The 26,949-nt window shown below is 66.5% G+C and overlaps 5 protein-coding genes across 18 annotated transcripts in view; 3 read left to right on the top strand and 2 right to left on the bottom strand.

Moving 5' to 3' along the window:
- Positions 1–18,170, top strand: part of LOC131480137 (deformed epidermal autoregulatory factor 1 homolog) — a 59,283-nt gene extending 41,113 nt beyond the window's left edge. For all 3 annotated transcript variants that reach the window (XM_058662620.1, XM_058662619.1, XM_058662618.1), the window contains exon 13: positions 18,160–18,170. The gene's annotated coding sequence lies outside the window, so the exon portion shown is untranslated. The remainder of the gene's footprint in view (positions 1–18,159) is intronic.
- LOC131480138 (ras association domain-containing protein 7-like) lies at positions 6,449–9,741 on the bottom strand. 5 transcript variants are annotated; one of them, XM_058662623.1, is made up of 6 exons: positions 9,629–9,741; positions 7,854–7,978; positions 7,130–7,749; positions 6,906–7,019; positions 6,765–6,825; positions 6,449–6,687 (listed from the first exon to the last, which is right to left on the bottom strand). In XM_058662623.1, exons 2-6 carry the CDS (start codon positions 7,975–7,977, stop codon positions 6,656–6,658), a joined length of 951 nt encoding a protein of 316 aa, XP_058518606.1. In that variant the 5' UTR covers position 7,978; positions 9,629–9,741; the 3' UTR covers positions 6,449–6,655. The 5 variants fall into 5 exon arrangements, with proteins under 5 accessions (XP_058518606.1, XP_058518607.1, XP_058518605.1 ...); XM_058662624.1 differs by having other exon boundaries at positions 7,854–7,983; positions 9,629–9,730; XM_058662622.1 differs by lacking the exon at positions 9,629–9,741 and adding an exon at positions 8,497–8,604.
- Positions 10,048–14,101, top strand: LOC131480135 (lamin tail domain-containing protein 2-like). Its single transcript, XM_058662609.1, has 11 exons — positions 10,048–10,282; positions 10,352–10,504; positions 10,785–10,872; positions 11,558–11,713; positions 11,839–11,910; positions 11,997–12,085; positions 12,275–12,688; positions 12,783–12,960; positions 13,049–13,168; positions 13,246–13,726; positions 13,806–14,101. Exons 1-11 carry the CDS (start codon positions 10,116–10,118, stop codon positions 13,922–13,924), a joined length of 2,037 nt encoding a protein of 678 aa, XP_058518592.1. The 5' UTR covers positions 10,048–10,115; the 3' UTR covers positions 13,925–14,101.
- LOC131480136 (leucine-rich repeat-containing protein 56-like) lies at positions 14,188–21,842 on the bottom strand. 7 transcript variants are annotated; one of them, XM_058662613.1, is made up of 13 exons: positions 21,595–21,726; positions 20,923–21,044; positions 20,536–20,712; positions 19,931–20,018; positions 17,956–18,016; positions 17,061–17,157; positions 16,750–16,950; positions 16,082–16,265; positions 15,855–15,959; positions 15,710–15,774; positions 15,376–15,521; positions 15,005–15,210; positions 14,189–14,568 (listed from the first exon to the last, which is right to left on the bottom strand). In XM_058662613.1, the coding sequence occupies exons 2-13, from the start codon at positions 20,944–20,946 to the stop codon at positions 14,285–14,287; spliced, it is 1,638 nt and encodes a 545-aa protein (XP_058518596.1). In that variant the 5' UTR covers positions 20,947–21,044; positions 21,595–21,726; the 3' UTR covers positions 14,189–14,284. The 7 variants fall into 7 exon arrangements, with proteins under 7 accessions (XP_058518600.1, XP_058518596.1, XP_058518599.1 ...); XM_058662616.1 differs by having other exon boundaries at positions 20,536–20,709; XM_058662612.1 differs by having other exon boundaries at positions 20,923–20,993.
- A 295-nt stretch (positions 21,843–22,137) lies between these two features.
- On the top strand, positions 22,138–25,392 carry LOC131480140 (GTPase HRas). 2 transcript variants are annotated; one of them, XM_058662630.1, is made up of 6 exons: positions 22,138–22,297; positions 22,681–22,821; positions 23,106–23,284; positions 24,255–24,414; positions 24,512–24,566; positions 24,847–24,970. In XM_058662630.1, exons 2-5 carry the CDS (start codon positions 22,711–22,713, stop codon positions 24,545–24,547), a joined length of 486 nt encoding a protein of 161 aa, XP_058518613.1. In that variant the 5' UTR covers positions 22,138–22,297; positions 22,681–22,710; the 3' UTR covers positions 24,548–24,566; positions 24,847–24,970. The 2 variants fall into 2 exon arrangements, with proteins under 2 accessions (XP_058518613.1, XP_058518612.1); XM_058662629.1 differs by lacking the exon at positions 24,512–24,566 and adding an exon at positions 25,158–25,392 and having other exon boundaries at positions 22,139–22,297.
- Positions 25,393–26,949: the final 1,557 nt, after the last annotated feature.

Here is a 26,949-nt window from a genome sequence, read left to right as displayed (position 1 = left end):
GGGACGCAAAGCGCGAGCCCCGCCCCTCCAGCCGCAGGCCCCGCCTCGCCCTGGAGGCCACGCCCCGTAGCCACGCCCCAGCAGCAGGCCCTGCCCCTCCTGCTGGCGCCCTCTGGCGGCGGTGGCTGCGGCTGCAGAGCCCGACCCGGCCTCCCCGCCCCTTCTCGGTCCTCCGGCACTCTGCAGCCGTCCGCCGCAGGGAAGGCCACGCGGCACGTGGGAAGCTACTCGTCCTCCCAGGCCAGTGTGCCGCCGCGGAGCCCAGCGCAGGGAGGCGCTGCCCCGGAGCCTGCACACGAGCCGACCTCGGAGAGGCTTGGGCCCCGTGGTTCAGCGCAGCTCTGGACAGCGGTCGGAAGAGCTGGGGACAAAAGGGGCTCCCTGGAGGCCACTCTGGAGCTAAACAGTGGTGAACCGGTGTAAGGGGGTGCACCCTGAACCCGATATCAAGATGCCAGAGGGGCCTGGCTCGATAGCATAGCAGTTAAAGTCCTCGCCCTGAATGCGCTGGGATCCTATATGGGCGCTGTTTCTAATCCCAGCAGCCCCACTTCCCATCCAGCTCCCTGCCTGTGGCCTGGGAAAGCAGTCGAGGACGGCCCAAGGCCTTGGGACCCTGCACCCGTGTGGGAGACCTGGAAGAAGCTCCTGGCTCCTGGTTTTGGATTAGCTCAGTTCCCACCGTTCTGGCTGCTTGGGGAGCGAACCATTGGGCGGGTGATCTTCCTCTCTGTCTCTACTCTCTGTATATCTGCCTTTCCAATAAAAATAAATCTAAAAAAAAAAAGTCAGGAATCTGCAGGTGCAGGGTGACACCGGGAAACAGGGAAGCTTCCTCAGTGGAGCCCCCGCCCACAGTTGTGGGGACAGAGCTAGAGGAAGACCCCAGCAGAGGCAGCTGGGGGGCTCTGGGTGCTGAAGAGAGGCTGTGTGGGAAGAGCAGTGAGCTGGACGCTCCGCCAGGGAACTGGGGAGACCCAAGCCTAACCCCCTCCTGGCCAGAGGCCTGGGCACAGATGCCACACCGCCAGCTGTGCCCCCAGCTGCCCTGCTCCTGGAGACAGATGGGGGTCCTAACCCCCTCCTGGCCAGAGGCCTGGGCACAGATGCCACACCGCCAGCTGTGCCCCCAGCTGCCCTGCTCCTGGAGACAGATGGGGGTCCCAGCGTGGAACACCCCACCCCTCTCCTGGAGAATGAGATGGGGGGTCCCAGTGTGGAACACCCCATCCCTGCTCCTGGACATGGAGAGATGGGGGGGTCCCAGCATGGAACACCCCCACCTCTCTCCTGGACATGGAGAGATGGGGGGGTCCCAGTGTGAAACACCCCAGCATGGAACACCCCACCCCTGCTCCTGGACATGGAGAGATGGGGGTCCCAGCATGGACCACCCCACCTCTGCTCCCGGAGACTGAGATGGGGTCCCAGCATGGAACACCCCACCCCTGCTCCTGGAGACTGAGATGGGGGTCCCAGCATGGAACACCCCACCTCTGCTCCCGGAGACTGAGATGGGGTCCCAGCATGGAACACCCCACCCCTCTCCTGGAGACTGAGATGGGGGTCCCAGCATGGAACACCCCACCTCTGCTCCCAGAGACTGAGATGGGGGTCCCAGCATGGACCACCCCACCTCTGCTCCCGGAGACTGAGATAGGGGTCCCAGTGTGGAACACCCCACCTCTGCTCCCAGAGACTGAGATGGGGGTCCCAGCATGGACCACCCCACCTCTGCTCCCGGAGACTGAGATAGGGGTCCCAGCATGGAACACCCCACCTCTGCTCCCAGAAACTGAGATGGGGGTCCCAGCATGGACCACCCCACCTCTGCTCCCGGAGACTGAGATAGGGGTCCCAGTGTGGAACACCCCACCTCTGCTCCCAGAGACTGAGATGGGGGTCCCAGCGTGGAACACCTCTTCTGCACACTCCCCCATCCCTGAGGGCCAGGCTGGAAGTCGCCATCAGCAGCCCTGGTGAATTCCAGCGGGAGCTGCCCAGACCCAGCTTGCCTCAGCGCAGTGGGGCCTCTCAAGGCGCAGGCCATGTCTTTGTCTGCCTCAGCTGTCCTCACTTGTTCCCATACACAGGAACACCTCGCAGTCCCCTGACCTCGAGCCACGTGCCTAGTGCAGCCCACAGCCAGCATTCCAGGCCCCAGCTGGATTCCTGATGAGGCCGGCACACATCGGTGCAGGGCTTGTCTGGGAGTGCCCTCTAGTCTGTCCAGGCAGGCCAGCCTCTCCCAGAGGGCACAGGGTAGATGTACACAGAGCCTGGCCATCACCCCCTGCTCCACCCAGCACCCAGTAGCTGCTGAAGGAGGTGGGGGCAGCAGCAGGGTGAGCAGACAGCAGGCACACACTTGTCCCAGGCTGCGGTAGCCAAGGCCAGGAAGCGGACACAGGCAATCAGGGTGGGGCCTGGCTCCATGGCCTCCTGCCTCGCCCAGCTCCAGGCGCACTGGGCCAGTGGCTGGATCGCTCCAGTCCTCTGTGAGGCCCCCTTTGGGAATCAGGACACTGTCCTCCCTGCTATCAGGAGCTTTCCACTTAAGGAGCCTCTCCTTTCAAGAGATGCCCCATTCCCAGCTCTCTCCCGGAAATGCTCGCCCCTAACCCTATGCAAATAAAATGTCTCTGAAGAAAACAAACAATTTTCACTTAATTCCACCTGCAAACCTGCATCTCCATGGCTAGAGTGGCTGCCGGAGTGCAGAAAGTGGATAAGTGGATTTTGGGGCCTAGTGGGACAGCTCAATTGGCTAATCTTCCACCCTCCACCCACAAACCTTGTATGTTCCTGAATCCAATACGGGCACCGGTTCTAATCCCGGCTGCTCCACTTCCCACCCAGCTCCCTGCTTGTGGCCTGGGAAAGCAGCAGAGCATGGCCCAAAGCCTTGGGACCCTGCACCCACGTGGGAGACGCGCAACAAGCTCCTGGCTCCTGGCATTGGATTGGCTCAGCTCCCACCATTACACCATTTGGGGAGTGAACCAGCAGATGAAAGATCTTTGTTTCCTCTCTGTATATCCGACTTTCCAATAAAAACAAATACAATAAAAAAACATGTCAGGATATTGAAAGCAGATATTAGGGTACAGAAAGTGGATAGCAGTGTAAGAGAGGGGGCCAGTGGGGGTCTCGTTAGCATTCTGTGATGGGCGGAATCCCACTCCTAGGGTGTCCCCACTCACGTGGTTCAAGTCTTGCTAACCCTTCCATATCTGGTCCTCAGAACTGAGCCGGCTCCAAACCGCTGCACGGCTGTGGCCCAGGCAGGGCATGGGGGTGGGGTGCGGAAGGAGGCGGCTCTAGAGGGAAGGAAGCCCTGCTGGTTTTAGGGAGCTGGTGGTGCACAAAGGGCTTGGGAGGGCCTCTGTGGGCAAGGGCACCAACGGCAGGCAACCAGTCCCGCCAGGCGCCCAGTTGGTGCGCGATGCCGCCTGGCGGGCCACTCTAGCCGGCCACCCTGGCCGCGGAGGGGGGGGGGGGTGTGCGCGGCTGCCACCCTGGAGCCCCACGCATTCGTCAACAATTCCGTCCGTCCATTCCCAATCTTTTCAGGGCCAGCCCGTGGAGATGGCAGGGCAAACCGCTCGGGAGTTGGAGCTCCTTCCTCGAAACTACAACAGCCCGGGGGTACTGGACCCCTCTCCCGGCGCCCGAGGTCTCCGCGGGCTCACAAGGGGCGGCGCGCGCGGTACGTGCGCTCCCAGGGCGCAGAGTCCGGCTCGTCCAGCCCCTCCCAGGTCATGGCCCGGGCTACGTGCTCCGGCCGCTAGGGCCGAGGGCGGGCCTCGCCGAGGACAGGACAACAGCTGCCCAGGGACTGAGGTCGTCGCGTGCAGAGGGGCCGGTCCGGCCCACTACGTCCCGTTCTGCGTGAGCGCCGAGCCCGCGGGGCCGCCCCACCGCACGACGCACGCGGGAACCCCTCGGCCCCGGCCAGCGGGGGACGCCGCCCTCGGCTCGCCCGGGCCTCGGCGCCCGCAGGCCCCGCCCGGCAGGTCCCCGCGCGCCCCTCGCGTCCACTGGCTGAGGCGCGGCAGGGCGGGCCCAGCGCGGCCGGCCATTGGCTGTGGGGCAGGGCATTTGCATTCGGGGCCGGGCGGCGGGGGCCCGCTGGGGGCGCGAGGGTGGCCGCGGCCGCCCCCGAAGTTTGTCCGGGAGCCGGAGATGGTCCCACTCCAGGTCGCAGGTGACGCGTGACGGGATGTTGGGCTGGTGGGCGGGGGACGCACCTCTGAGATCTGCGGGGGGCGCGGGGCTCGGGCGTCCCGGGTTGGAGCAGTCGGGTTCGGGGGCCGCCCCTCCAGGCGCAGGGCAGCCCTGCCCACCGCACACTGCGCTGCTCCGGACCCACTGTGCGTGTGACAGCGGCTGATCTGTCCCTGGGCAGCGCGAGCCCCCCGAGCCCCCCGACCCCGCGCCTCCGTGATCTGGGTCTGCCGGGGCGGCAGGCGGGCAGAGAGGATGCTGCGGCTGGATCTGCCCCTCTGAGCAGGAAGGTTCCTTGCCCCGAGGGCGCAGGGGGTCGGGCCAGATGCCCCCTTGGAGGGAATGTCCTTTTGTGTTCCAGGCAGCCAGGCGTGCAGAGGCCCGGGACACCTCCTGGATGTCCCCAGCCGGGGCCGGGACTGAATTGGACCATCCAGACCAGGCCCCAACGATCCTCTATGGGACTTCTCCCAGGAACGTGGTGATGGACGAAGCTCTCCTAGAAGTCCCTGTCGTTTCAGTAAGGGAGCCAGGTCCTTCCCTGCCCAGCTGAGTGTCCACAGTGGCCACCAGCCTCATGGGGCAGCAATGCCTGTGGCAGGCTGTGGGATGGAGTCAGGCTGTGCACCAGGGAGAGGCAGCCTGGAGGCTACCACCTTGCACGCACTTGAACTAGCCCTTACTTCTCAGGTGGCAGACTTGGTGTGGGCGACAGCAGCACCACCAGTGGCAACCCCAGGGGCCCTGGATGTACCGGAGGCACACAGGCCAGCAGCAGGGTCTGCCCCACTCAGGCAGTGGCAGTGTGCCCCATGCAAAGTGACCAGCAGCCTGGACCTTGCTGGAGGAGCCTGTAGTTGGCATGCCTGTTTGTAATGACACATCCAAAACCCAAAAGTAAACTTAAAAAAAAAAAAAAAGATTGATTTGTTTTTATTGGAAAGGCAGATTTACAGAGAGGAGAGATCTTCCTTCTGCTGGTTCACTCCCTAAATGGCTGTAACGGCTGGAGCTGAGCCAATTGAAGCTGGGAGCCAAGAGCTTCTTCCAGGTCTCCACATGGATGTAGGGGCCCAAGGCTTTGGGCTGTCCTCGAATGGTTTCCCAGGCCATAGCAGGGAGCTGGATGGGAAGGGGAGCAGCTAGGATATGAACCGATGCCCATATGGGATCCCGTGCGTGCAAGGTGAAGATTTGGCCAATAAGCTACTGTGCCAGCCACAAAAGTAAACACTTCAGAAACTTCTGACTTGCTGGTTTTCCAGGGATGTGGGGTTCTGTCGTCCACCAAGGACAACCCTGGGAAGTATGGCTTCATGCTGTGCGTGTAGATGGGCCTCTGTGTGGTGACAGAAGTGGCACACAGCAGGGAGTGTGCCCCTCTGCTCCCTGACAAGTGTGGTCTCATCCCTTGGGGCATGGCCTCATCTTGCAGGGAGTGGGCTTATGCTTGGCTTGAAGATGAGCATGCCATGGGACCCGGGTACTTGGCTCCCTGAATGACTACCTGGACATTACCCAGCATCTGACCCAGCTGGCCCTGGCCCCATCACCCCTGAGTGACCATTCGCCTGGCCCATTTCCCCTGAGTGACTGTCCGCCTGGACCTGGCCCCGTCTCCTGAGTGACCATCCACCTGCCCCGTCTCCCGAGTGACCATTCGCCTGGCCATGTCTTGGTCATAGGTCCAGCTCCCAAGAACCCCCAGTGCCAGGCTACAGTCAGTGAGTTTGAGTCCCAGGGTCAGGTCTGGGCTCTGGCCTCACTATTTCCTGCTCTCTGCCTCAGGTGGCTCCTGGTGCCCTCCACTAGGCTTTGTCCTGCAGTGTCCCCTGGGGGCTGCCCCAGAGGAGGACAGGAGTGCCTGGTCCATCTCACACTGTCCTCCAGTCCCGGTGCAGAGCCCCCCTCTGACAACCCCAGACTCTGCCACAGCAGCCATGGCCCTGGGGCTGGCACAGTGCCCTGCCCTGGGCGGAAGCTGCCAGGAGTCCAGGACCCGCCCCCATGCAGGGAACCTGACGGGCGGGTCTGGCTTGTCCCTGTGTCAGTTCCTGCTGTGCATGGGGTGTGGGCCAGGGAGAGGGAACTGGGTAGGACAGGCACTGGTCAGAATTCAGGATGGGGGCAGCAAGTACCTGGGGTGCGGGCCTGGCTGGCAGCAGGAGTCCAGGCAGTGTGCCCACCCAATCCCACAGAGCTTGCTGGGCACAGCACAGGACACAGGGAAGCCACTGGGGCCTTTATTGAGGTGTCCCCATGGGACCATGTCTGCTGTGCGCGCGTGCACACACACACACACACACACACACACACACACACGAGTCCTGGCTGGTCAGGATGCAAGGGCGTCAGAGCTTGCCGCCATCCAGGGCTTGTGTTCCAGGCCAGGGAGCTGGGCCGTGCCTGCAGAGGCTGCCAGGGGCTGCTACCTCCAGCAGTTCTGCCTCAGAGGTGCAACTGGGGGAGGATAGAGCAAGTGAGGCTGAGAAGGGACCCGCTCCCAGGGTGGGGCTGGACAAGCAGGGGACACATACCCTCGGGGCTCAGCCTGCAGGCTCCCAGGACAGCTTCCTCTTGGGCTGGAGGCAGAAGGGGCTGTGGGAAGAAGGGCCAGCTTGCAGCGGGCTGGAGTCCTGCCACTCAGGCCCTGCCCGGCCCTCTGGAACCAGGCAGACCTGTGTGGCTGGCCGCGGGGGTGGGGGCAGCGCAGCCCCTGCCTGCTGGATGAACTGCTGAAGGTTGCACTGCCGTAGCTCCCGGTTTAGTTCCTCCAGCTCCTGGGCCTGGGCCTGGGGGTGGGCGCACCATCCTCAGAGGGACCCCCAGCTCACCTGCAGGGCCAGCTCAGCAGTGACCCTGTCCCAGGCCCCTCTGTCCCCTGCTGGAGCCCCCAGCTCACCTGCAGGGCCTGATCAGCGGCGGCCAGGGCCTGATGCACCAGAGCCAAGCTGGCCTGCACCTCCGTGCTGAGCCGCTCCTGGGCAGCCAGGTCCTGACACAGCCGCTCCCTGGTGGCTGCTGTGGGGGGTGGGGTTTCCTGGGCACCAGCCACCAGCTGCAGCTCAGCCTCCAGGGCGCGGGCCTGGGCGTCCAGGGCCTGCAGGCGGGCGGCGTGCTCGGCGGTGGCCTCGGTCAGGGCCTGCAGGCGGGCCTGCCCCTCGCGCTCCCGTGCCTGCTCCCGCAGCAGCTCCTGCTCCCAGAAGGCCAGGTGGCCCAGCTCCTCGGAGTTCCTCTGCACACGCAGCTCCAGGCCCTGCAGGTCCAGGCTGTGGCCCTGCGTGGGAGTGGCAGGGGACCCCGGCTCACGGGCCCCCCGCGGCTTGGGAGGAAGGCTGGCTCGCATGGCACATCGCTCTGGGGGCACGCAGCCCTGACTGGGCCCGGTGCGTCTCAGCACAAACTGGACATCACTGGCAAGCTGCCCGCAGGTGGCCTGAGCGCCCACAGGACACTCCTGGGGCAGCAGCTGCCGCTCCTTCTCCCTAAGCCGCTGCACCAGGACGAAGCGGCCCGTCTGCCCTGGGGGAGACAGGGTTAGGGCTCAGCTGGCCCCCCCAATGTCCATGCTGAGGCCTCCTGGCTGGACAGGCCAGCAGGAGGGGCGGCCCGACCCCTGCACTCACCGATGGCCTGTGCTAATGCGATGACCACTTCCTGACAGGTGGTCTGCTCCGAGACACCACAGACCACCCGCGGGATGCCGTCCACCCACACCTTGAGCTCCATGGCCGCGGGGTGCAGGACCATCCTGTGCTGCGGACAGCGCCGGTCAGCGGGGCCATCCAGCCTGGCGGCCAGCGCCCCGCCAGGGACCGGGAGGCACATTCACCCGGGGAGGGCATGCCCGGCAGGCGCCCCCGAGCCCCCCACGCTCCCGATGCCCTCTGAATCCCCTGAGGCCCCTGTGTCCCCGCACCCCCCAAGTCCTCCGGTGCTCCCCAAGTCCCCTGAGCCCCCTCCGAGTCCCCCGCTGCACCCCATTCCCCTGAGCCCACCGTGTCGGCGCGCCCCCCTGCCCCCAAAGTCCCCCGGTGTCCCCCGTACCCTCAAGCCCTCCGAGTCCCCCGGTGTCCCCCGGTACCCCCCAGCCCCCCGAGTACCCTGAGCCCCCCGCGTCCCAAGCACCCCGAGTGCCCGCCGGCCCCGCCCCCAAGCCGGGGACCGGGCGACTCCTTCACCCGGGGAGGACGCCCCCGGCCGGCACCTCCGGTGCCCCCCTGTCCCCGGCGTCCCCCGCGCCCCCGAGCCCCGCCGGTCCCGGCTCACCTGGGCGGGCGCCGGCCCGAGCGGCCGCGGCGCTGAGAGCCGCTGAGAGCCGCTGAGAGCCGCCGCCCGCCGCCCGCCGCCCCATTGGTCCGTGGCCCGCACGGCCCGCCCCTGCCGCGCTCTCATTAGCTGCGCCGCGCACGCCTCCCGCCTCCCGCTCGCGCCCGTTGGCCTGCCTCTCTAGGCTCCGCCCCCATTGGACGCGCGCCCGCCCCGCCCCCAGCGGCGCACAGGTGTGGGCGGGGCCGGGGGCGGGGCCGGGGCTCGGGCTCGAGAACAACGCGGAAGCGCGTCGGCCGCGGCGGGGCGGCGGGCAGGTGCGTGCCGCGGCGGGGCCGCTTCCTCGCCGCTCTCCTGCAGACGCGTCCCCTCGGCCTTCTCCCTCAGGGCCCGCGGCGTGAGCGCCCTGAGGGCGGCCGGGGAGCAGGGGCTGTGATTGGCGAGTTCTGGGACCCCCGGGCCGGGGTCTTCCTCCCTCTCCAGGACCCCCAAGCTGAGGACCCCTCCCTCCTTGGGACTCCCGAGCTGGGGACCCCCTCCCTCCCCGGGACCCCAAATCCAGGGACCCCCCCCTCTCTGAGACACCTGGGCTGGGGACTCCTCTTCCCTCCCCGGGACCCCCGAGCTGGGGTCCCCCTCCTTCCTCTGGGCCGTGTACTCACTCCCTCCCTGGGACCCCCAAGCTGGGGACCCCCTCCTTCCTCTGGGCCATGTACTCCCTCCCTTTCCCGGAACCCCCAGGCTGGGAATCCCCTCCCTCCCCGGGACCCCCAAGCTGGGGACCCCCTCCCTCCTCGGGACCCCCAAGCCGGGGACCCCTCCCTCCCTCTGGACCCCCTAGCTGGGATCCCCCTTCCTGCTCTGGGCCGGGTGCTCCCTCCCTCCCTGGGACTCCCAGGCTGGGAACCCCCTTCCCTCCCCATGACATCAGGCCAGGGACCCCCGAAATAGGAACCCCCCCACCTCCGGGACTCCCATGCTGGACTTCTGGTCCAGGACAGCAGGGTGGGGGGTTGGGGAGGGCCAGGGATGTTCAAGTGTGTTGGAGGTTGGGGGTGTCAAGTTTGGCAGAGGGTGCCATGCAGGAGGATCCTTTGCCAAGGTTATGGCATTATCCCACGCCAGGACACACCACAGGGTGCAGCTGGCCAGGCCGGGGCTCCGCTGCTGGCCGCTGCCCAGCACAGCCCCTCCCTGGCTTTCCCCGCCATGGGATATTGGGAGCACAGTGCTGTCCTGGGCAGGCTTAGCAGGCTGAGCTGGCCCCCAATGGGGTGGGGTCTCCTTGGAGGCTCCTGGCAACCCACAGCCCCACCTACTTCTGGGTGTGGGTGCCCACGGCAACCACATAGAGGCCTTCCTCTGAGTCCTGGGTGCTTAAGCCTCAGTCAGCACCCAGTCAGGGCTCTGGAGTGGGGGCAGCAGCCTGTAGCACCCACAGGGTGACACCACAGGGGTGGCTGGATGCCTGTGTGGCCAACCACCTGGCTGTGTGGGCTCCTCAAAGCCAGCCGGCCGTGCCACCTGGGCCTCATTCCTAGGGACAGGCCAGCAGGGGCCCACCTACAGGACACAGGGACAGCTGGCCCAGCCCACCCAGCTCCCCCAGCACATCGTTGATGACTCCCAAGGCTGGCCTGGACCCTCCAGAGGCCGAGGAGGAGGCTCCCCCAGGCCTGGCAAGAGACCCCAGTGCTGGGGACCTCAAGCCTCCCACAGGCTTGCCCACCAGCCAGCAGGACACAAAGCCTGTTTCCCCACCCGGGGCTGCCTCTGCTACCCTGCAGTAAGTGGGGGAGGGGAGGCCCGGCAGGGGGAGCGGGTTGCTGGAGCCCCAGGCACGCTGGCCTTGCAGCTTGGCACCCGAGACCCTGGACCCCCGCACACTGCAGCTGCTGTGGGGGCAGCGGGAGCTGGAGATCCAAGCACTGCGATGGGCCGTCAAGAACGGCTGCAATACCCAGCACCAGCGTGTGCTGCAGGAGGTGGCCGGATTCCCACCCCAGAGGTCAGCACAAGGCTTCCCTCCCCGCCCTAAACCTGGCTTCTCGCCTGACCCTGGGTCAGACCTGGACCCTTGTCCAGAGGTTGGGGGTGTGCTGAGCAAGCCTGTCCCCTAGGAGCCCCCACAGCCCTGCCCGGTTGGGGGATGACCCCCAGGAGCCCCCACAGCCCTGCCCCGTTGGGGGATGACCCCCAGGAGCCCCCACAGCCCTGCCCGGTTGGGGGATGACCCCCAGGAGCCCCCACAGCCCTGCCCGGTTGGGGGATGACACCTGTCCCCCCAGGAGCCCCCACAGTCAGGAGAAGCTCTTGCAGAACCAGGTGCATAAGCTCAGGCTGGAGCTGCAGGAGCAGAAGGAGAAGAGCCAGCAGGTAAGATAGGAGCTTGTGGAGTGGGGGGGTCAGCTGGTGAGACGGGGGCTCAGGGAGTGGGGGGCCAAGCTGGTGAGACGGGGGCTCAGGGAGTGGGGGGGCCAGCTGGTGAGACGGAGGCTCAGGGAGTGGGGGGGCCAGCTGGTGAGACGGGGGCTCAGGGAGTGGGGGGCCAAGCTGGTGAGACGGGGGCTCAGGGAGTGGGGGGGCCAGCTGGTGAGACGGGGGCTCAGGGAGTAGGGGGGCCAGCTGGTGAGACGGGGGCTCAGGGAGTGGGGGGCCAAGCTGGTGAGACGGAGGCTCAGGGAGTGGGGGGCCCAGCAGGTGAGACAGGAGCTTGTGGAGTGGGGGGCCAAGCTGGTGAGACGGGGGCTCAGGGAGTGGGGACCCCAGCTGGTGAGACGGGGGCTCAGGGAGTGGGGGTCCAAGCTGGTGGGACGGAGGCTCAGGGAGTGGGGGGTCCAGCTGGTGGGACGGAGGCTCAGGGAGTGGGGGGTCCAGCTGGTGGGACGGAGGCTCAGGGAGTGGGGGGTCCAGCTGGTGGGACGGAGGCTCAGGGAGTGGGGGGGCCAGCTGGTGGGACGGAGGCTCAGGGAGTGGGGGGCCCAGCAGGTGAGGTGATGGGCCCTGGGAGCAGGGAGAGGGCACCTTGTTGGCCCGGCTCACACCCTGACCCTCTGGCCAGGACAAGGAGATGTTGGAGCAGCGCCTGCTGCAGGCGACCCGCACCCTGCAGCAGCTAGAGGCAGAGCTGCAGGTCTACCAGAAGTCCTGCCTGCTGCAGCTGGCACGGGCCTCCTGGGTGGGCCGCACGCTGCGCTCCCAGACTGGCAGTGTGGAGGTGGGTATCTACCCTGCCCTGCGGCTAAGTGCCCCTCCTGGGTCGGGGAACCTGCCCAGCACTTGCAAGGTCAAACAAGAGAGGCACTCTCCCCCCAAGCTTCCATCTTTGGTCTCTGCATGCAGGTGGTGACCGCAGAGACCCTCAGGGAGCCCAGTGACATGGAAGACAGTGATCCGGCCTTGGGGTCTAGGGAGGTGAGCAACCCTCAGGCCCAGCCTGGCAGGGCTCCACTGCCACCCTGCAGGCCAGCGGGACCCCAAGCCTCTTGCTCGCTGGCCAGGGCTTCCGTCTGGAGGACACGGACTGGAACAGCATTGCCCGCCGCTACCCCAACCTCTTCACTGACTTTGAGCCCAACCCAGAGCCCAGGTGATGGCAAGGGGCAGGGTGCCAGGTCCCAGCATTGGGCTGCAGACCTTCACTCTCAGCTCAGCAGTGGGCAGGGAGGAGCTCTGGGGCATGGTCGTCCCACCAGGAGGCCAGGCTAGATTCCTTGGAGGTGTGGGCAGGTCTGGGGTTCAGGGATGGAGCTGCCACTGAGCAGAACCTGGTCCCCAGGGAGCCCCCGTCCCAGGGCTCACAGCCGGACCAGAGGCGCCACAAGAGTGTGGAGTGGAGCTCCTTGCCCCAGCCCAGCAGTAGCAGCTCCAGGGGTGCAGGCTCCGACTCCAGTAGCTGCCAGCTAGCCCCTGAAGAAGCGCAGGCGCCGAGGGGCGTGGCAACCAGGAGCCTGGGCAGGGAGGAGCCCTCAGAAGGTGGAGTGGGCTCCCCCAGGGGCCCGTCATCCCCTGGCCCAGCTGGCTGTTCCCAGCCAGTTCAGCGTCGCTTCGGGGCAAGACATCCCCACAGACAGACCCCACGAGGGGCCCCCTTGGAAGGGCTTTCCCCAGGTCAACAGATGACGTCCGCAGGAGAGCCCACCAGGAGCAAGGTGGCAGAGCCCGACCACCTGCACATGGGTTCCGGGTTGAGGTGAGTGGGCGCAGGCAGGAGTGGGCAGGGTTCTGCTCTGCTGGGCTGGTGGGCAGGCACAGCTTCGCCTTCCTGCCCGCCTGCCCGCTGGCAGCCACCTGAAGATCGTTGCGGTGAGCCGCCGGCAGAAATTCGTGCGCATCCTCAACCAGTCTCGGGAGCAGACAGCCGACCTGGCGGGTGTCACGCTGCGGCAGCTGGAGCACGGCTTCCCTGTGCGCCTGTACCGGTTCCCGCCTGGCACGCACCTGGGACCCCGGCGCCAGCTCACGGTGCACTCCCTGCGCGCGCCCCACCCTCCCCACACCCTGCCGCTACCCCACGTCACGCACCTCACGCGTACGCCTGTGCCACATGCAGATCTGGAGTGAGAGTGGCTGCGGCACGCAGAAAAGGCAGCCCTTGAATTCTGGCCAGGAGCCCATCCTCTTCCACGTCAGCCCAGGCTGTGTGACCCTGCTGCTGGGGCCCAAAGGCGAGGTGGGTGCGCGTCCCAGTGCAGGACAGCCAGGCGGTGGCATGTGGTGCACGGGCCAACATGCCCTGCTGGACCTCAGGTCCTCAGCGAACACCAGGCCCCACACTGCGTGACTGCTACTGCGAGGCTCTGTGCTGAGGACACCATCCTGTCGGTCGATGGCTTCCCGCTCCCAGAGGCCCAGCTTGGCGCTGACCTTCCAGAGCCGCGGCTCCAGCCTCCATACCCGCGCAAGGGCCGGATGCGGCAGGCCCCAGGCGGGCACGGAAGGCCCCCGTGGTGGCTGCGGACTCCATTCGCTTTCCCAACCCCGGGATCCCCTCGCCAGGCCTGTGCCCCCACTGACTTTCCCAGGACTTCCTGGAGGAGGCCCAGGCCTGGGCAGGACCACCTTGCCTTGGGCGAGTCGCGGGCTGCCAGGACCCCCTGCCCCGCCAACATGCCAGCCCCCGTGAAGATGCCGTCACTATCCCCGTGCGATGCTTTGCATTCCCAGGAAGTGCCATCGCAGACCAAGTGTTTCGAGAGCCCTGTGCCAGAGCTCCTGCCCTTCCTCCTGGGTGCGCTGGGTCGGGGGGTGGCAGGGGGCAGAGGGTGGGACGAGCCGGTCTCACCTGAGCCATCCTCATACCCCATCAGAAGCCAGGCTGGGCCTGGAGGACTGCCAGGCCAGGAAGGAGCGACAAGTGCAGGTGAGAGCAGGCCCGCGGGGCATGCGGGGTGCATGGCACTCTGGGTGCGCAGGGCGGCCGCGCTGACCCGCCCCTGCAGGTTGGCCGCAGGAGCGTGGACCGGGACTGCCCGATGGTGCTGCTGTCCATGCAGAACACAGCAGAGAGCAGGTTCGGCTTCCGCTTCCTCTGCTGTCCACCCATCACAGCAGACAGGAGCAGGCGGTACTGGCGCTAGGCAGGTGGTGCCTGCCGCCCATTTATTAAAACGTCACCTACACTTGGAAACGGTTCACCTGATCCACGGGCACTGGTGGGCAAGGGGTTCTGAGTTGGCCTCTAGGGAGGGACACCTTGGGGGGCTTCTGTCTTCTGCTTCCTTTTACCCAAAGGACTGGTTGGGACCAGGCCCACCTCATAGCCCAGTGTACCTGCCCAGGGGTTGGGCTAAGGGTGAGCAGGGGTCGGGGTGAGCGGGTTTAGGGGTGGCAGGTGCTGCAGGCCCTGGACCCCTGCTGCTGCCTCTGCCGCTACCTTTGTGTCCGGCTGTCCCTGTGCTGGGGGGCCCGAGGCCACCTCCGCGGTCCTCAGCGCCGTCAGGCCGCCCAGGGCTCGAAGCCGCCACCCCCTGAGCAACAGCTCTGTGGAGCCGGGGGTGCGACTGCCCCTGGAAGCCAGGGGGTACTTGGGGGGCGAAAGTGCCAGGGTACAGCATAAGCTCCCAGAGGGTTCTAAAAAGCAAGAAAGGAGGCATGTCAGAGGGACCATCACACTCTCCACTTTCTGATGACCCAGCTCCATGACCTCTGATGCTGCTGGGGGGCAGGTAGGTGGGGGCCCTGGTCACCAGGGGTCAATGGCCAGAGTCGCTCCGGGTCCCTCTGGGCTTGGTGCCAGCAGGAGGCCTCAATGTGGCCCCTTCAGCCCCTGCCAGCAGCTGTGAGGCTGAGAATCCCTCCTAAACCCACGTGACCTCCCACTTGCAGAGACCCTCAAGGTTCACCTACGCTGCCCAATGGGCACATCCACCCGGGTGCCCAGGGCATCCCGTGCTGTGGCCCTAGCCCTGTGCATACAGTCCGGCGGGAGGCCCCTCTCCCTCCCTCTCTTGGCTCCAGCCCCAGGGGCTCTTGAGGGGGAGAGCAGGGGTACTTGGAAGTGGCCCACCTGTGTTGTAAGCTTCAGGGTCCTGCAGGTCAGAGGTGAGGGAGACCACCCCAAGGTGGGGGTCAGTTACTCTGGGGCTCCGGAGCTGGGTGGGCAGGCTTAGGGGGCTGCAGCAAATCCTGGGACCAGCCTGGTCCTCTTTTACCTCAGGGACCCTCTGCAGGGCCCAGGGGGCTGCAGCTCTGTGGTGCTGGAGGTCCAAGGGCCTGTGAGGGAGGGGGCTGAGGTAAGGCTAGGCAAGAAGCCACAGCTCGCTTTGTCCACAGAGTGCTGACCTGGGCTAATGACTGCTCAGCCCAGGCAGCTCCCCATCCTGAGCACCCCCGAACCAGACAGGGTGCAGCAGGATTGGGGTGTGAGGGGTCACCTACCACAGGTCAAGTTCCATCTGGGGCTGAAGCCCAGCCACAGCCAGGTGGTCAGTGTAGCTCTGTGCAGGTGTGGGCTCTGGGCCTGGGGTGCTGGCAGCAAGTTTTGCTGGCCCACACCAGGGCAACTGCTCGGCAGAGGCCCAGGCCTAAAGAAACGGGGGCTGGAGAAGCCGCCTTGGACAGGTGTAGGGCCCCAGTACAAACAACATGGAGAAGACCAGGACAAGGGCAGGGCAGGGGGCCGAGCAGGGCTGTGGGCTTCCTGGGGCACCTGGGTGGAGGGCCAGGGCAGGGGGCCGAGCAGGGCTGTGGGCTTCCTGGGGCACTAAGGTACCTGCTCTTGCTGCCTGCGCTCCCACAGGCCTCTGGTGGGATTCCCACACAGGACTTGGCCACCACCTGGGGGATAGCAGCATGTGGCTGGGCCTGGCCTGGGGCCAGGGCCTGAGGGCAGCCTGGGATCAGGTAGGGCTGGTTACCGTGGGTGAGGCTGCTGGCATGGTCACTGTGGTCTTCAGGAACCTGGGGCTGCGGCCCAGGCAGAGCCAAGTCCAGTCCACACTCGGGGATTCTGAGGGCTCCACCTGCCCAGGTCACAGCAGAGTGACACTGTCAACTCATGTCACCCCACATCAGCCCATACCCCACAGTCAGATGCCCGAAGGCTCTCCCTCATGGGGCCGAGGGCTTGGTGCTGCGTCCATACCCGGCCTAGGGAGCAGGCTGTCCAGGACACTGGCCTGCTTGATGGCCTTCTTGACCAGGAGCCAGTCCTGGGTGAGGGGCTGAGGGGCCGGCAGACTTGTCTGGACAGCCGGCACCTCATCCAGGACCTGCAGTTGTGGGAGGAGCCGCCTCACCTCTGCCCTGTAGTTGTAGCCCTTGGGTGCCTGCAGATGCAGGGTGAGGCTTAAGGTTGGCAGGTGTGGGTCCAGTGAGTCCTGTATCCTGGGGCTCACTTAGACCTACAGCAGGGCAGCGTAGGGGGAGCTGTGGGGCTGGCCCCGGGATCACCCCCACTAAAGCAGGATGCATACCCATTCCCTTCATGCCCCAGTGGGATGCTGACCCCAGCGGCCAGTGAGGTGGACGGCAGTCCACAGGCACGCTGTGGTGGCCATGGGGGTGAGTGGACAGTGCCGTGTGTGAGGGGGTGTGCATCTCTGTGTGTGTGCTGCCCCACGCTGAGAGGACACCACGGGGCAGGGCGGCTGGCCTGAGGGTCCCACCCAGGAGGCAGCACGCTCTGCAGTCAGGCCTCCAGGGAAGGGAGAGTCAGGCATGGAGGCGAGGCAGGGGTCTCTGGGCCGTGGGAAGGCCAAGGAACTAGGGCCACAGAAGAGGTCCTCCCAGGCCCCCGGCATCCAGCCGCACCTCTCCGGAGGGGCCAGGGGCTGGCCGCAGACACACCAGGTTGCCCTCCAGAGTGAGTGTCGCCAGGCGCCGGCACAGCTGCAGGTACTGCACCTGCTCCAGGTCTTCCACACTGTTGCCTTCCAAATCCAGCACCTCCAGCTGCTCCAGCAGGCACAGCGGGCTCAGGTCTGAGATGTCATTGTAGGAGACGTAGAGCTCCTGGCAGGATGGGACTCAGCTGGCCAAGGGCCAGACCGGTCTCTGCCCCGTCCCCCAGCCCTGCCCTGCAGGCCCTTCCCACTGCCCCCCTGGAGGCACCACACAGCCACCTTTAGCTCAGGCAGGGAGCTGATGCCATCCAGATCTGCCAGGCCGCAGCGGGCCAGCCACAGCACCTGCAGGTGGCCCAGGGAGCTGCCCAGGTCCCTGCAGAGGGTTGGGGTCAGGAATGTGCCCTTGAGGGCAGCCTGTTCTAGCTAGCAGCTGGGCCGTGGGGGGCAGGATCCCTCATCCTGCCCAGTCTCTCCTGGCCCTGGCAAGCTGCCCCAGGCTGCAAGGATTTTGTCCCTGAGGCACACCATGCAGGACTGCTGAGACTCTGAGTCACGGAGGACAGGGGGGGTGGGGGTGGCCCTGTACCTGACCCCATCATGTCCCCACCTTGTGCTCTCATGGATCGGTCACAGAACAGCTCTCGGCCATGCTCTGATGGACCCCCCACCGGGCCAGTGCCTCGTCCACACACTCGGCCTCAGCTGTGTCTGTCCCTCGCCTGCTGGTGGCTTGGTGGCTTTGCCTGTCTACCCATGCCTCCTTCCTTACAGGAGCTGGAGGGTGGGCCTAGCACTGCAGTACATCGAGTTAGGCTTCTGCTGGTAGGTGCCAGCATCCCATTTGGGTACTGGTTCAAGTCCTGGTTGTTCCACTTATGGTGTAGGAAAACAGAAAATGGCCCAAGTTCTTGGCACTCTGCGCCCACATGTGAGACCTGGAGGTGGCTCCTGATTCAGTCTAGCCCTGCCTCAGCCGTTGCAGGGTTTTGGGGAAGGGAGCCAGCAAGTGGAAGGCCCTCTTTCTAACTCAAGTAAATAAATCTTAAAAAGATTCACTTGAATTCATGTCCACTGTGTCATTGCAGGCTTACAGCCCGAGGAGTCCACAGACTTGCCCCCCTTGGCTCTGTGGACTCCTCACCCCTCAACCACACCCCAGGGAGGCACTTACCTGAGGGAGCCCAGATGGCTGCCATTCAACTTCAGCTGTCTCAGCTTGGGCAGGTGCACTCCTGGGGGCCACAAGCGGGGAAGCTGAGCGCTTCCTCCCTGCCATACCCACTCTCTACTCCCTCACCATGCCCCCTTACAGCCAAGCCCGGACTGCAGGCTGGACCAGGGTAAAGGCCTGACCCTAGAGTGCACAATATGTTCCTGGGGGCCGGGGGGAACCCCAGCTGGCCGGTGTCCTAGCAGGGACCCAAGTCCCAGGGCCGGTCAGTGGCTCAGGATGCAAGACCACACTGCAGGCAGGAGGTGCTTGGAGCCCCTGGGTGGCCAAGCCAAGGGTTCAAGAGCCAACCAGGAAGCAAAGTGATGTCCAACCAGGCATGTGGACCTCCCCACACTAGGAGCCAACACATGGAGATGCTGCCAGGCTGGGGGGACACTGCTGGGGGATACTGTTAGTCTGGGAGATGCTGCTGGGCTGGGAACACACTGTTGGGGGATGCTGCCAGGCTAGGGGCACACTGCTGGGCTGGGGGGATGCTGCTGGCCTGGGGGACACAGCTAGGGGATGCTGCCAGGCTGGGGGACACTGCTGGGCTGCGGGACAGCTAGGGGATGCTGCCAGGCTGGGGGACGCTGCTGGGCTGGGGGACAGCTAGAGGATGCTGCCAGGCTGGGGGGACAGCTAGGGGATGCTGCCAGGCTGCGGGACACTACTGGGCTGCGGGACAGCTAGGGGATGCTGCCAGGCTGGGGGACACTGCTGGGCTGCGGGACAGCTAGGGGATGCTGCCAGGCTGGGGGACACTGCTGGGCTGCGGGACAGCTAGGGGATGCTGCCAGGCTGGGGGACACTGCTGGGCTGCGGGACAGCTAGGGGATGCTGCTAGGCTGCAGGACACAGCTAGGGGATGCTGCCAGGCTGCAGGACACAGCTAGGGGATGCTGCCAGGCTGCAGGACACAGCTAGGGGATGCTGCCAGGTTGCAGGACACAGCTAGGGGATGCTGCCAGGCTGCGGGACAGCTAGGGGATGCTGCCAGGCTGCGGGACAGCTAGGGGATGCTGCCAGGCTGCGGGACAGCTAGGGGATGCTGCCAGGCTGGGGGACAGCTAGGGGATGCTGCCAGGCTGCGGGACAGCTAGCGGATTCTGCCAGGCTGCGGGACAGCTAGGGGATGCTGCCAGGCTGGGGGACAGCTAGGGGATGCTGCCAGGCTGGGGGGCAGCTAGGGGATGCTGCCAGGCTGGGGGGCAGCTAGGGGATGCTGCCAGGCTGCGGGGCAGCTAGGGGATGCTGCCAGGCTGGGGGACAGCTAGGGGATGCTGCCAGGCTGCGGGACAGCTAGGGGATGCTGCCAGGCTGCGGGACAGCTAGGGGATGCTGCCAGGCTGCGGGACAGCTAGGGGATGCTGCCAGGCTGCGGGACAGCTAGGGGATGCTGCCAGGCTGGGGGACAGCTAGGGGATGCTGCCAGGCTGCAGGACACTGCTGGAGTGCCATCGTGCGTAAGAAGTTGGGGAACCTGTGGGGAAGGTGGGAGCCCTTCCTTCCTACTGCTCCTGCAAGCCCCTGACACCTGCTCTGTTTCACTTGGCTCCAGGTGCTAAGTACCCGAAGTGTGGAGACCTGGTGGTGGGCTGGCTGTAAGTATGGCCTGAGCCCTGCTCTGATCTCAGTGCTCCATACACAACCCACAACCGTGACTTTCATGACCAGGGAGGGAGCCAGTGTGGGCCCCCTCCCTCTCCTCTCCCACTCCTTACCCTTCCCCACTCCATGCACAGGGCTGGGGCAGTGGACAGAGCTGGGCAGAGGTGGGTGGAGCCTGGGTGGTGGGAGGAGCTGGGCAAGGGAGGGCGGAGCTGGGGTAGTGGTGGGCGGAGCTGGGCAGTGGTGGGAGGAGCTGGGTAGTGGTGGGAGGAGCTGGGGTAGTGGTGGGAGGAGCTGGGGTAGTGGTGGGGGGAACTCTCACCAAAGTTCCCCAGGCTGCCCCTGCGGGTGTCCACACACATCTGCAGAACCTGTACTAGACGGAGGTCTTCTACCCCGGCCAGGGCTTGCTGCAGAAGGCAATGGAGGTGGGTGACGATCACTCACTCCCTGTCACGTTCATGGTCAGGCAGCTTCCTGGCCCTTCTCTGCTGGCCATGGATGGTGTGGCAGGCAGGATATGAATGACTGGCATGAGCAAGAGTGACACTGCCTGGGTAGAGGGACCTGTCCCATGTTCCGGGGCTGCCTCAGCGGACGCCTCCCTCGCCCTCCTCCCCCAGGCGGGCCTGAGGCCAGCCCGGCACACACCCAACATGGGCCAAGGGTCTGGGACCCTGTGCCCTGGCCATCTGTTCCCACTGCAGCCTCGGCCGTTGCAATGAGCGAGGGACTCTGCTCTGGTTCAGCCAGGCCGCCTGGCTCAGTCCAAACGCTTGAGGGGATCCTGGGCACTGGGGTGCTGGCCTCAGGGTCTGTGGGGGAACCCAGTCACAAAGGCAGTACTGCAGCTCAGGGGGCAGACTGGATGGCAGCAGAAAGGAGGCCCCGGGCTGTCACCCCACATGGTGCCTGTGGGGCACTTACCAGCCGGCTGGGGCACAGGTGTGTCTCCTCCAGCTGTTCCCTGGGGCTGCCTGGGCCCTGGCTCTGGGGGCAGGGGTTGGGCAGGCCTCGCCAGCTTAGCTCCCGCACCTGGATGTTAGCTGGGTTTGGCCGAGGTTTGTGGGATCCATCCCAGCCTGCATCTGTCCACATAGCCTGCTGGGAAAGGGTGGGAGCAGGGGCAAGCTGTGAGCCCGCGGCTCAGCAGATACCCCACACGATCAGAAGGCTCCAGGCTGGGCCTGAGGGGGCTGCTTGGGTGCCTAGCCTTGGGGTGCACGGGATGGGGTCTCATGGCTCCAAGGCCTAAGGAGGGCCAGGCCAGCTGTCTGCACCCAAGGGTCCCTGAGACCCCACTGGGCTCCTCACCTGCAGCTGGCGGCCTTCTGCCATGGGTCAGACATCCGGGCCAGGGGGAGGCATGTGTCCCCAGGTGGTGCCTGTGAAAGCGTTGAGTTGGCCTGCTGATGGGGTCTCGTGTCCAGGCACCCCTGGGTGCCCAGGAATCCCGGGGTAGGGCTGGGGCCAGGCCCCACACTAGCAGCAGGCAACTGCAGAGGCAGAGGGAGTCAGGAACCAGCATGCAGCCAGGAGCCCCTGGCCAGCTAGAAGCTGGGGGACTGGGCCCCACTGAGGGGAAGGCAGACAGAGCTGGGTGTGGACACCAGATATCACCCTTTGCCCCAAAGCACACAGCTACCGAGGGGCTAACGGGGCCGGCCTCAGAGAGGGTGCAGTCCGCCAGGAGGTCCCCCACTGCCCAGGGTTTCCTGCTGCCCCACCAAGTCCACCTCTACTCCATCCCTCAGGCCTCACAGATGACCAGGGAGCCAGGCTGCACCGGGACACCCACGGGTGCCCAAGGGGGCTAAGCCCTCCAGCAAGCTGTCCAGTCCCCCTGTAGCGCCCCAAGGCCCCAGGCTGGAAACCTGGGTCCCCTCTGCCTCTGCCCTTGCGGGAGCCTCCCCTGTCCCTTGCCCCCAGGCTGGAGCCGCCCACAGCAGCCCCGAGGCGTGGGCACGGTCTCCGGGGGGCACTGACCTGAGGGGCGCCAGGGTGCCCGGCCCAGGGCTCAGCCCTGGGCGCCCACGGACTCCGGCTGTTCTTCCGGCCCGCGGGGTCGCGGCCCGGGAACCATGGAAACCGCGCGGGATTCATCTGCATGTGTGAATATTCATGAGCCGCGGGGAGCTCCGGCGCGGCCACGCCCCCGGCGGCCGTTGCTAGGGCCGGGAGTGGGGGTTCGGGCGCCCCCAGGCTGGAGGGACGCGGGGCGCGCGGTCACCCCGACGCCGGGGCGGACAGCACGGCCGAGCGCCCCGCGCGCCCGTTTCCTGCCGGAGGACGCAAGTCCGGCTCCGCAACAACTTTTGGCTTCGATTCGACGTTAGTGCTTCGGGCCACTTCAGCCGGGAGGACCGCGCGCCGTCCCGCGCCCCCGAGCCCGCAGCCGCGGCCCGCGCGCCCCCCGGGCACCGCCCAGCCAGCCCCTCCCGGAAGCCCCGCCCGGCCCCCGCGCCTGAGGGACGGGCCGCCTCGCCAATGGCCGCGCGCGCCAGGCTGACGGACGGGCGCGGGGCGGGGCGCGCGGGCCGCGGCAGAGTGTCCGGCGTCCGCAGGCCGAGCCGCACCCGCCGCGGACGGAGCCCATGCGCGGGGCGCGCCGTGCGCCTGCAGCCCGCGCCCGCCCGCGCCCCGGCCCCGGCCCCGGCCCCGGCTGCGGGGGCAGTCGCGCGCGTGAGCGGTGAGTGCGCGCGGCGGCGGGGGGACCCTGGGCCGCGGCCCCTCGCCGGCCTCCCGCGCCCTCCGGCTGCGGGCGCCGCCTCTGCTATGGCGCCGGGCGCCTCCCCGCGCGGCTCGGCCCCGCGCTCCCGAGCCCCGGCCGGCGCGGCACCTGCGGGGCGCGGGGCGCGGGGCGCGGGGCGCGGGGCACGGGGCTGGCCTGCCCGGGCAGGCCGCGGCCCGGCGCGGCAGGACCTGTTCCGGGAGCGTCAGCTCAGCCCGCGGGGCCTCCGCGCCGGCTTCTGCCTACGCAGCAGCTTCTAATTGGGGAGACGCGCGGGGCCGCCAGCTCTCGCTCCCCCGCCAGGGCCTGGCCCGGCCTGAGCCAGCGTGCCCTCTTGGCAGGTGGGGCAGGAGGCTCCGCGGCGAGGAGCGATGACGGAGTATAAGCTGGTGGTCGTGGGCGCCGGGGGCGTGGGCAAGAGCGCGCTGACCATCCAGCTAATCCAGAACCACTTTGTGGACGAATATGACCCCACCATAGAGGTGAGCAGGGACCCCCCCACCATAGAGGGGAGCCACGTGACGTGGACACCCCCATAGAGGTAAGTGGGGATGCCCAAATGGGTGAGCTAGGGTCCCCCCTCTGTAGAAGTGAGCAGGTCCCCCCATAGAAGTGAGCCTGGGCATCTCACGCACACCCCGTGTGGAGGTGAGCTGGGGACTTCAGTCCCCTGGGTGAGCACCTGCCCACTCAGCCATGGCTGGCACAGGCGGTGGTGGGGTTGGCATTGGAAGCTGCAGGGTCCCTGAGACGTCACCTCTTGCAGGACTCATACCGGAAGCAGGTGGTCATCGATGGGGAGACGTGCCTGCTGGACATTCTGGACACGGCTGGCCAGGAAGAGTACAGTGCCATGCGGGACCAGTACATGCGCACGGGAGAGGGCTTCCTTTGCGTGTTCGCCATCAACAACACCAAATCCTTCGAGGACGTCCACCAGTACAGGTGCGCACCAGGTGGGCTGCATAGGGGTGAACAGGAGGGCTGTGTGGGGTGAGCAGGTGGGCTGTGTGGGGTGAGCAAGTGGGGTGAACAGGAGGGCTGTGTGGGGTGAGCAGGTGGGGTGTGTGGGCCTGTGTGGGGTTAGCAGGAGGGCTGTGTGGGGTGAGCAGGAGGGCTGTGTGGGGTGAGCAGGTGGGCTGTGTTGGGTGAGTAGGAGGGCTGTGTGGGGTGAGCAGGTGGGCTGTGTGGGGTGAGCAGGTGGGGTGAGCAGGTGGGCCTGTGTGGAGTGAGCAGGTGGGCTGTGTGGGGTGAGTAGGAGGACTGTGTGGGATTAGCAGGAGGGCTGTGTGGGCCTGTGTGGGGTGAGTAGGAGGACTGTGTGGGGTGAGCAGGTGGGGTGTGTTGGGTGAGTAGGAGGGCTGTGTGGGGTGAGCAGGTGGGCTGTGTGGGGTGAGCAGGTGGGGTGAGCAGGTGGGCCTGTGTGGGGTGAGCAGGTGGGCTGTGTGGGGTGAGTAGGAGGGCTGTGTGGGATTAGCAGGAGGGCTGTGTGGGCCTGTGTGGGGTGAGTAGGAGGACTGTGTGGGGTGAGCAGGTGGGGTGTGTGGGGTGAACAGATGGGGTGAGTAGGAGGACTGTGTGGGGTGAGCATGTGGGGTGTGTGGGCCTGTGTGGGGTGATCAGGTGGGGTGAGCAGGAGGGCTGTGTGGGGTGAGCAGGAGGGCTGTGTGAGATGAGGAGTTGGGCGTGCGTGGGGTGAGCAGAAGGGCTGTGTGGGGTGAGCAGGTGGGGTGTGTGGGGTGAGGAGTTGGGCCTGCGTGGGGTGAGCAGGAGGGCCTGTGTGGGGTGAGCAGGAGGGCTGTGTGGCGTGAGCAGATGGGGTGAGCAGGTGGGGGGTGTGGGGTGAGCAGGTGGGGTGTGTGGGGTGAGCAGGAGGGCCTGTGCTCTTGGCCACCTGCTCACACATGCGTCTCAGGGAGCAGATCAAGAGGGTGAAGGACTCAGACGACGTGCCCATGGTGCTGGTGGGGAACAAATGTGACTTGGCGGCACGCACGGTGGAGTCCCGGCAGGCCCAGGAGCTGGCCCGCAGCTACGGCATCCCCTACATTGAGACGTCGGCCAAGACCCGGCAGGTGAGCACCTCCGCCTCCCGCCAGGGCCCTGCCGCCCCCTGCCGCCCCCACCCGCCCCACAGGGAGCAGCGCTCATGGCCCCTCTCCCTCCACACAGGGCAGCTGCTCTGGGACCCCCCCGGGACCCCTGTGACCCGGCGGCCCCCCGCGCTGTAAGTCTCCCTGGGCAGCAGAGCAGTGAGGGCGGCGGGGGCCGGGCTGGCTCTCGCCCTGCAGTCCTGGGCTGCCCCCAGCGGGCAAGGCGGGGGGTCCCTGCTGGAGAGCTGCCCGGAGCCAGGCTGGAGCTGTGATCTCGGGCCCTGCCCCCTGCTTTCTGGGGAGCCCGGGCCCTTACTGGGGCTACCGGCGACCCCCACTGTGACTCAGAGGAGCTGGGGGGCTGGGGGTTCTGCAGGAGCTGTGTGCAGGCCCTGAGCTCCTGTCTGCCCACAGGGCGTGGAGGACGCCTTCTACACGCTGGTGCGCGAGATCAGGCAGCATAAGCTACGCAAGCTGAACCCGCCTGAGGAGGGCGGCCGCGGCTGCCTGAGCTGCAAGTGCGTGCTGTCCTGAGCAGGTGAGGCGCAGGCCGCTGGCCGGCTGCACTGCCCTTGGCCACACCGGCTCCTGACCACGCCAACCCCTGCCTGTCATCCCTTATGCCTGCCCCGGACTATGCTACCTCTGGCCACAGCTCCAGACTGCTGACCCGTGACCATGCTGGAGCCTGTCCGTGCTCAGTGGCGCCCTCTTTCTCCCCACAGTGCAGTCGCAGGCTATGGAGCTCCTGGACATAGGGAGCAAGTGCGGACGGAAGGAAGGCCCTGCTGGAGCCCTGCCTGCCCGCCTGGGGACAGTGGACAGCGGTGCCCTAGTGGTCACATCCCACGGACTCTCAAACTGTTCCTGAGTCCCTAGCCCCCTGCCACCGACGGCTCCTGGCCCCGTGAGGGCCCCGTCGGTGGGTTGAAGTCGCAGTAAATTATTTGTCGGTCCCGACTGTGGTGTCTGATGAAGGAGGCCCTGGAAGCCTGACCGCATGTGGCCACAGTCTCTGTTGCTGATCTGCAGGGTGGAGGACTTGTCCTCAGGCCACTGCCACCCTCGGGGTTCCTGCGCCCCCCAGGCCTGGGCTGGAGCAGTCATTCTGATCCTTGGGTCTGGGTCACTGCTGTGTGGCCACAGGGGGCTAGGCCCCTTGCCCCAGTGACACTGGGCAGCCAGTTTCCCTGGTGGGGGTGAAGTTGCCCTGGGCACTGGCCTCCCTGCAGGGTCCGGCGCCCTGCTTTCCCCTGCTGCTGAGGGCCAGGGAAGGCCAGCGTCCCTGGGGATGTGGGGGTGGATGTCATGGGAGGCCCGAGGGGTGCTGTTTGTCTCCTGAGAGGCGGGGTGGGGTAGTCACTCCTTGCCCAGCCTAACTGGCTGCTGACCTCGGGCATGGGGCCCTGGCCAGGGCAGTGGGACTGTCCCTCCCTGTGTTTGCCGGGTTAGACCTCAGGTGGGTCTGACCCGCCCACCCACTTGCTGCCTCCTGGGGCCTTGGTGCTCATTCCACAGCCAGGCCCCGTGGTTTGGGATGTGGATTCCACGCCCTGGGTGAGGCAGTCACCAGGAAGGCTTGGCAGGGTCTGCGCTGTGGGCAGCTGAGGGCTTGCTGCCTGGGTCTCCAGAGGGGGACAGCAGGGGGAGGGGGCCTGGGCATTCAGCCCTGCACTATCTGGCAGTGGTGGGGGTGGGGACCCACATAGTCACTACTCCTCCCTGTACTGCTGGGCCTGGAGGCAGGCTGTGGCCCCTAGTTCCTATTGGTCCTTGCTTCTGGCTGGACAGCCTGAGGCACATTGTACAGGCTGACCAGGGGTGTGGGGGCTGACCGCGGCTGGTGGTCCAGTGGGACATGGACTGAGGCTGGAGTCAGGCCAGGTCTGGACACATATGAGGATCCCAGAGCCCTGTGCTGCCCTCTGTGCCTGGCCTAGCCGGCCATGGGGAGCGGGGGAAGTGTGAGGGCCGGCCTGCCAGCTCCCCCTCCCAGGCTTGTTGGAGTGTCCCAAAGGCTTGGGTGAGCTCAGACTGGGGCCCCCGAGTGCAGGCAGGTTCCTGCATGCCCTGTAGGGAGTAGGCTCTTGGGAAGTTTCTGGGACCCCCTGGGCTGTTCCAGGATGGGTCCTGACATCGGGTACAGTCTCAGGCAGGGCCTGGCCTGCTGATACAGACCCTCCTGGCCTGGGGGTCTGCCTGTGGCCCTGGGCTGGCTGCACCCTACTCCCCCACTGGGTCCTGCGGGTGCTTTCCCAGGGGCAGACTCAGCCGAGGGCCTGGAGCAGGGAAAGGAACCCCTCCTCGGTCCGGGAGAGCCCCTGGGTCAGGCTCGGGCTGGATGGGCTGTGAGGAGGCCATGGTCCCCTGGACAGGTCGGTCTTAGGGCTCAGGTCCCTCGCTCCTCTGTGGGGAAGCAGGAGGGGTTGAGGCTGGCGCTGTGGCTGGCAGCAGTATCCACTCACCACCAGGCATTCTGTGGTCAGCTGGGTAACCCCTAGGAGTCATGTGGGACTG

Source organism: Ochotona princeps, chromosome 4 (assembly GCF_030435755.1).
Source record: "Ochotona princeps isolate mOchPri1 chromosome 4, mOchPri1.hap1, whole genome shotgun sequence".
NCBI classification, from domain to species: Eukaryota; Metazoa; Chordata; class Mammalia; order Lagomorpha; family Ochotonidae; genus Ochotona; species Ochotona princeps.
Note: the sequence above shows the minus strand (reverse complement) of the source record. Positions and strands in the feature narration are given on the sequence as shown.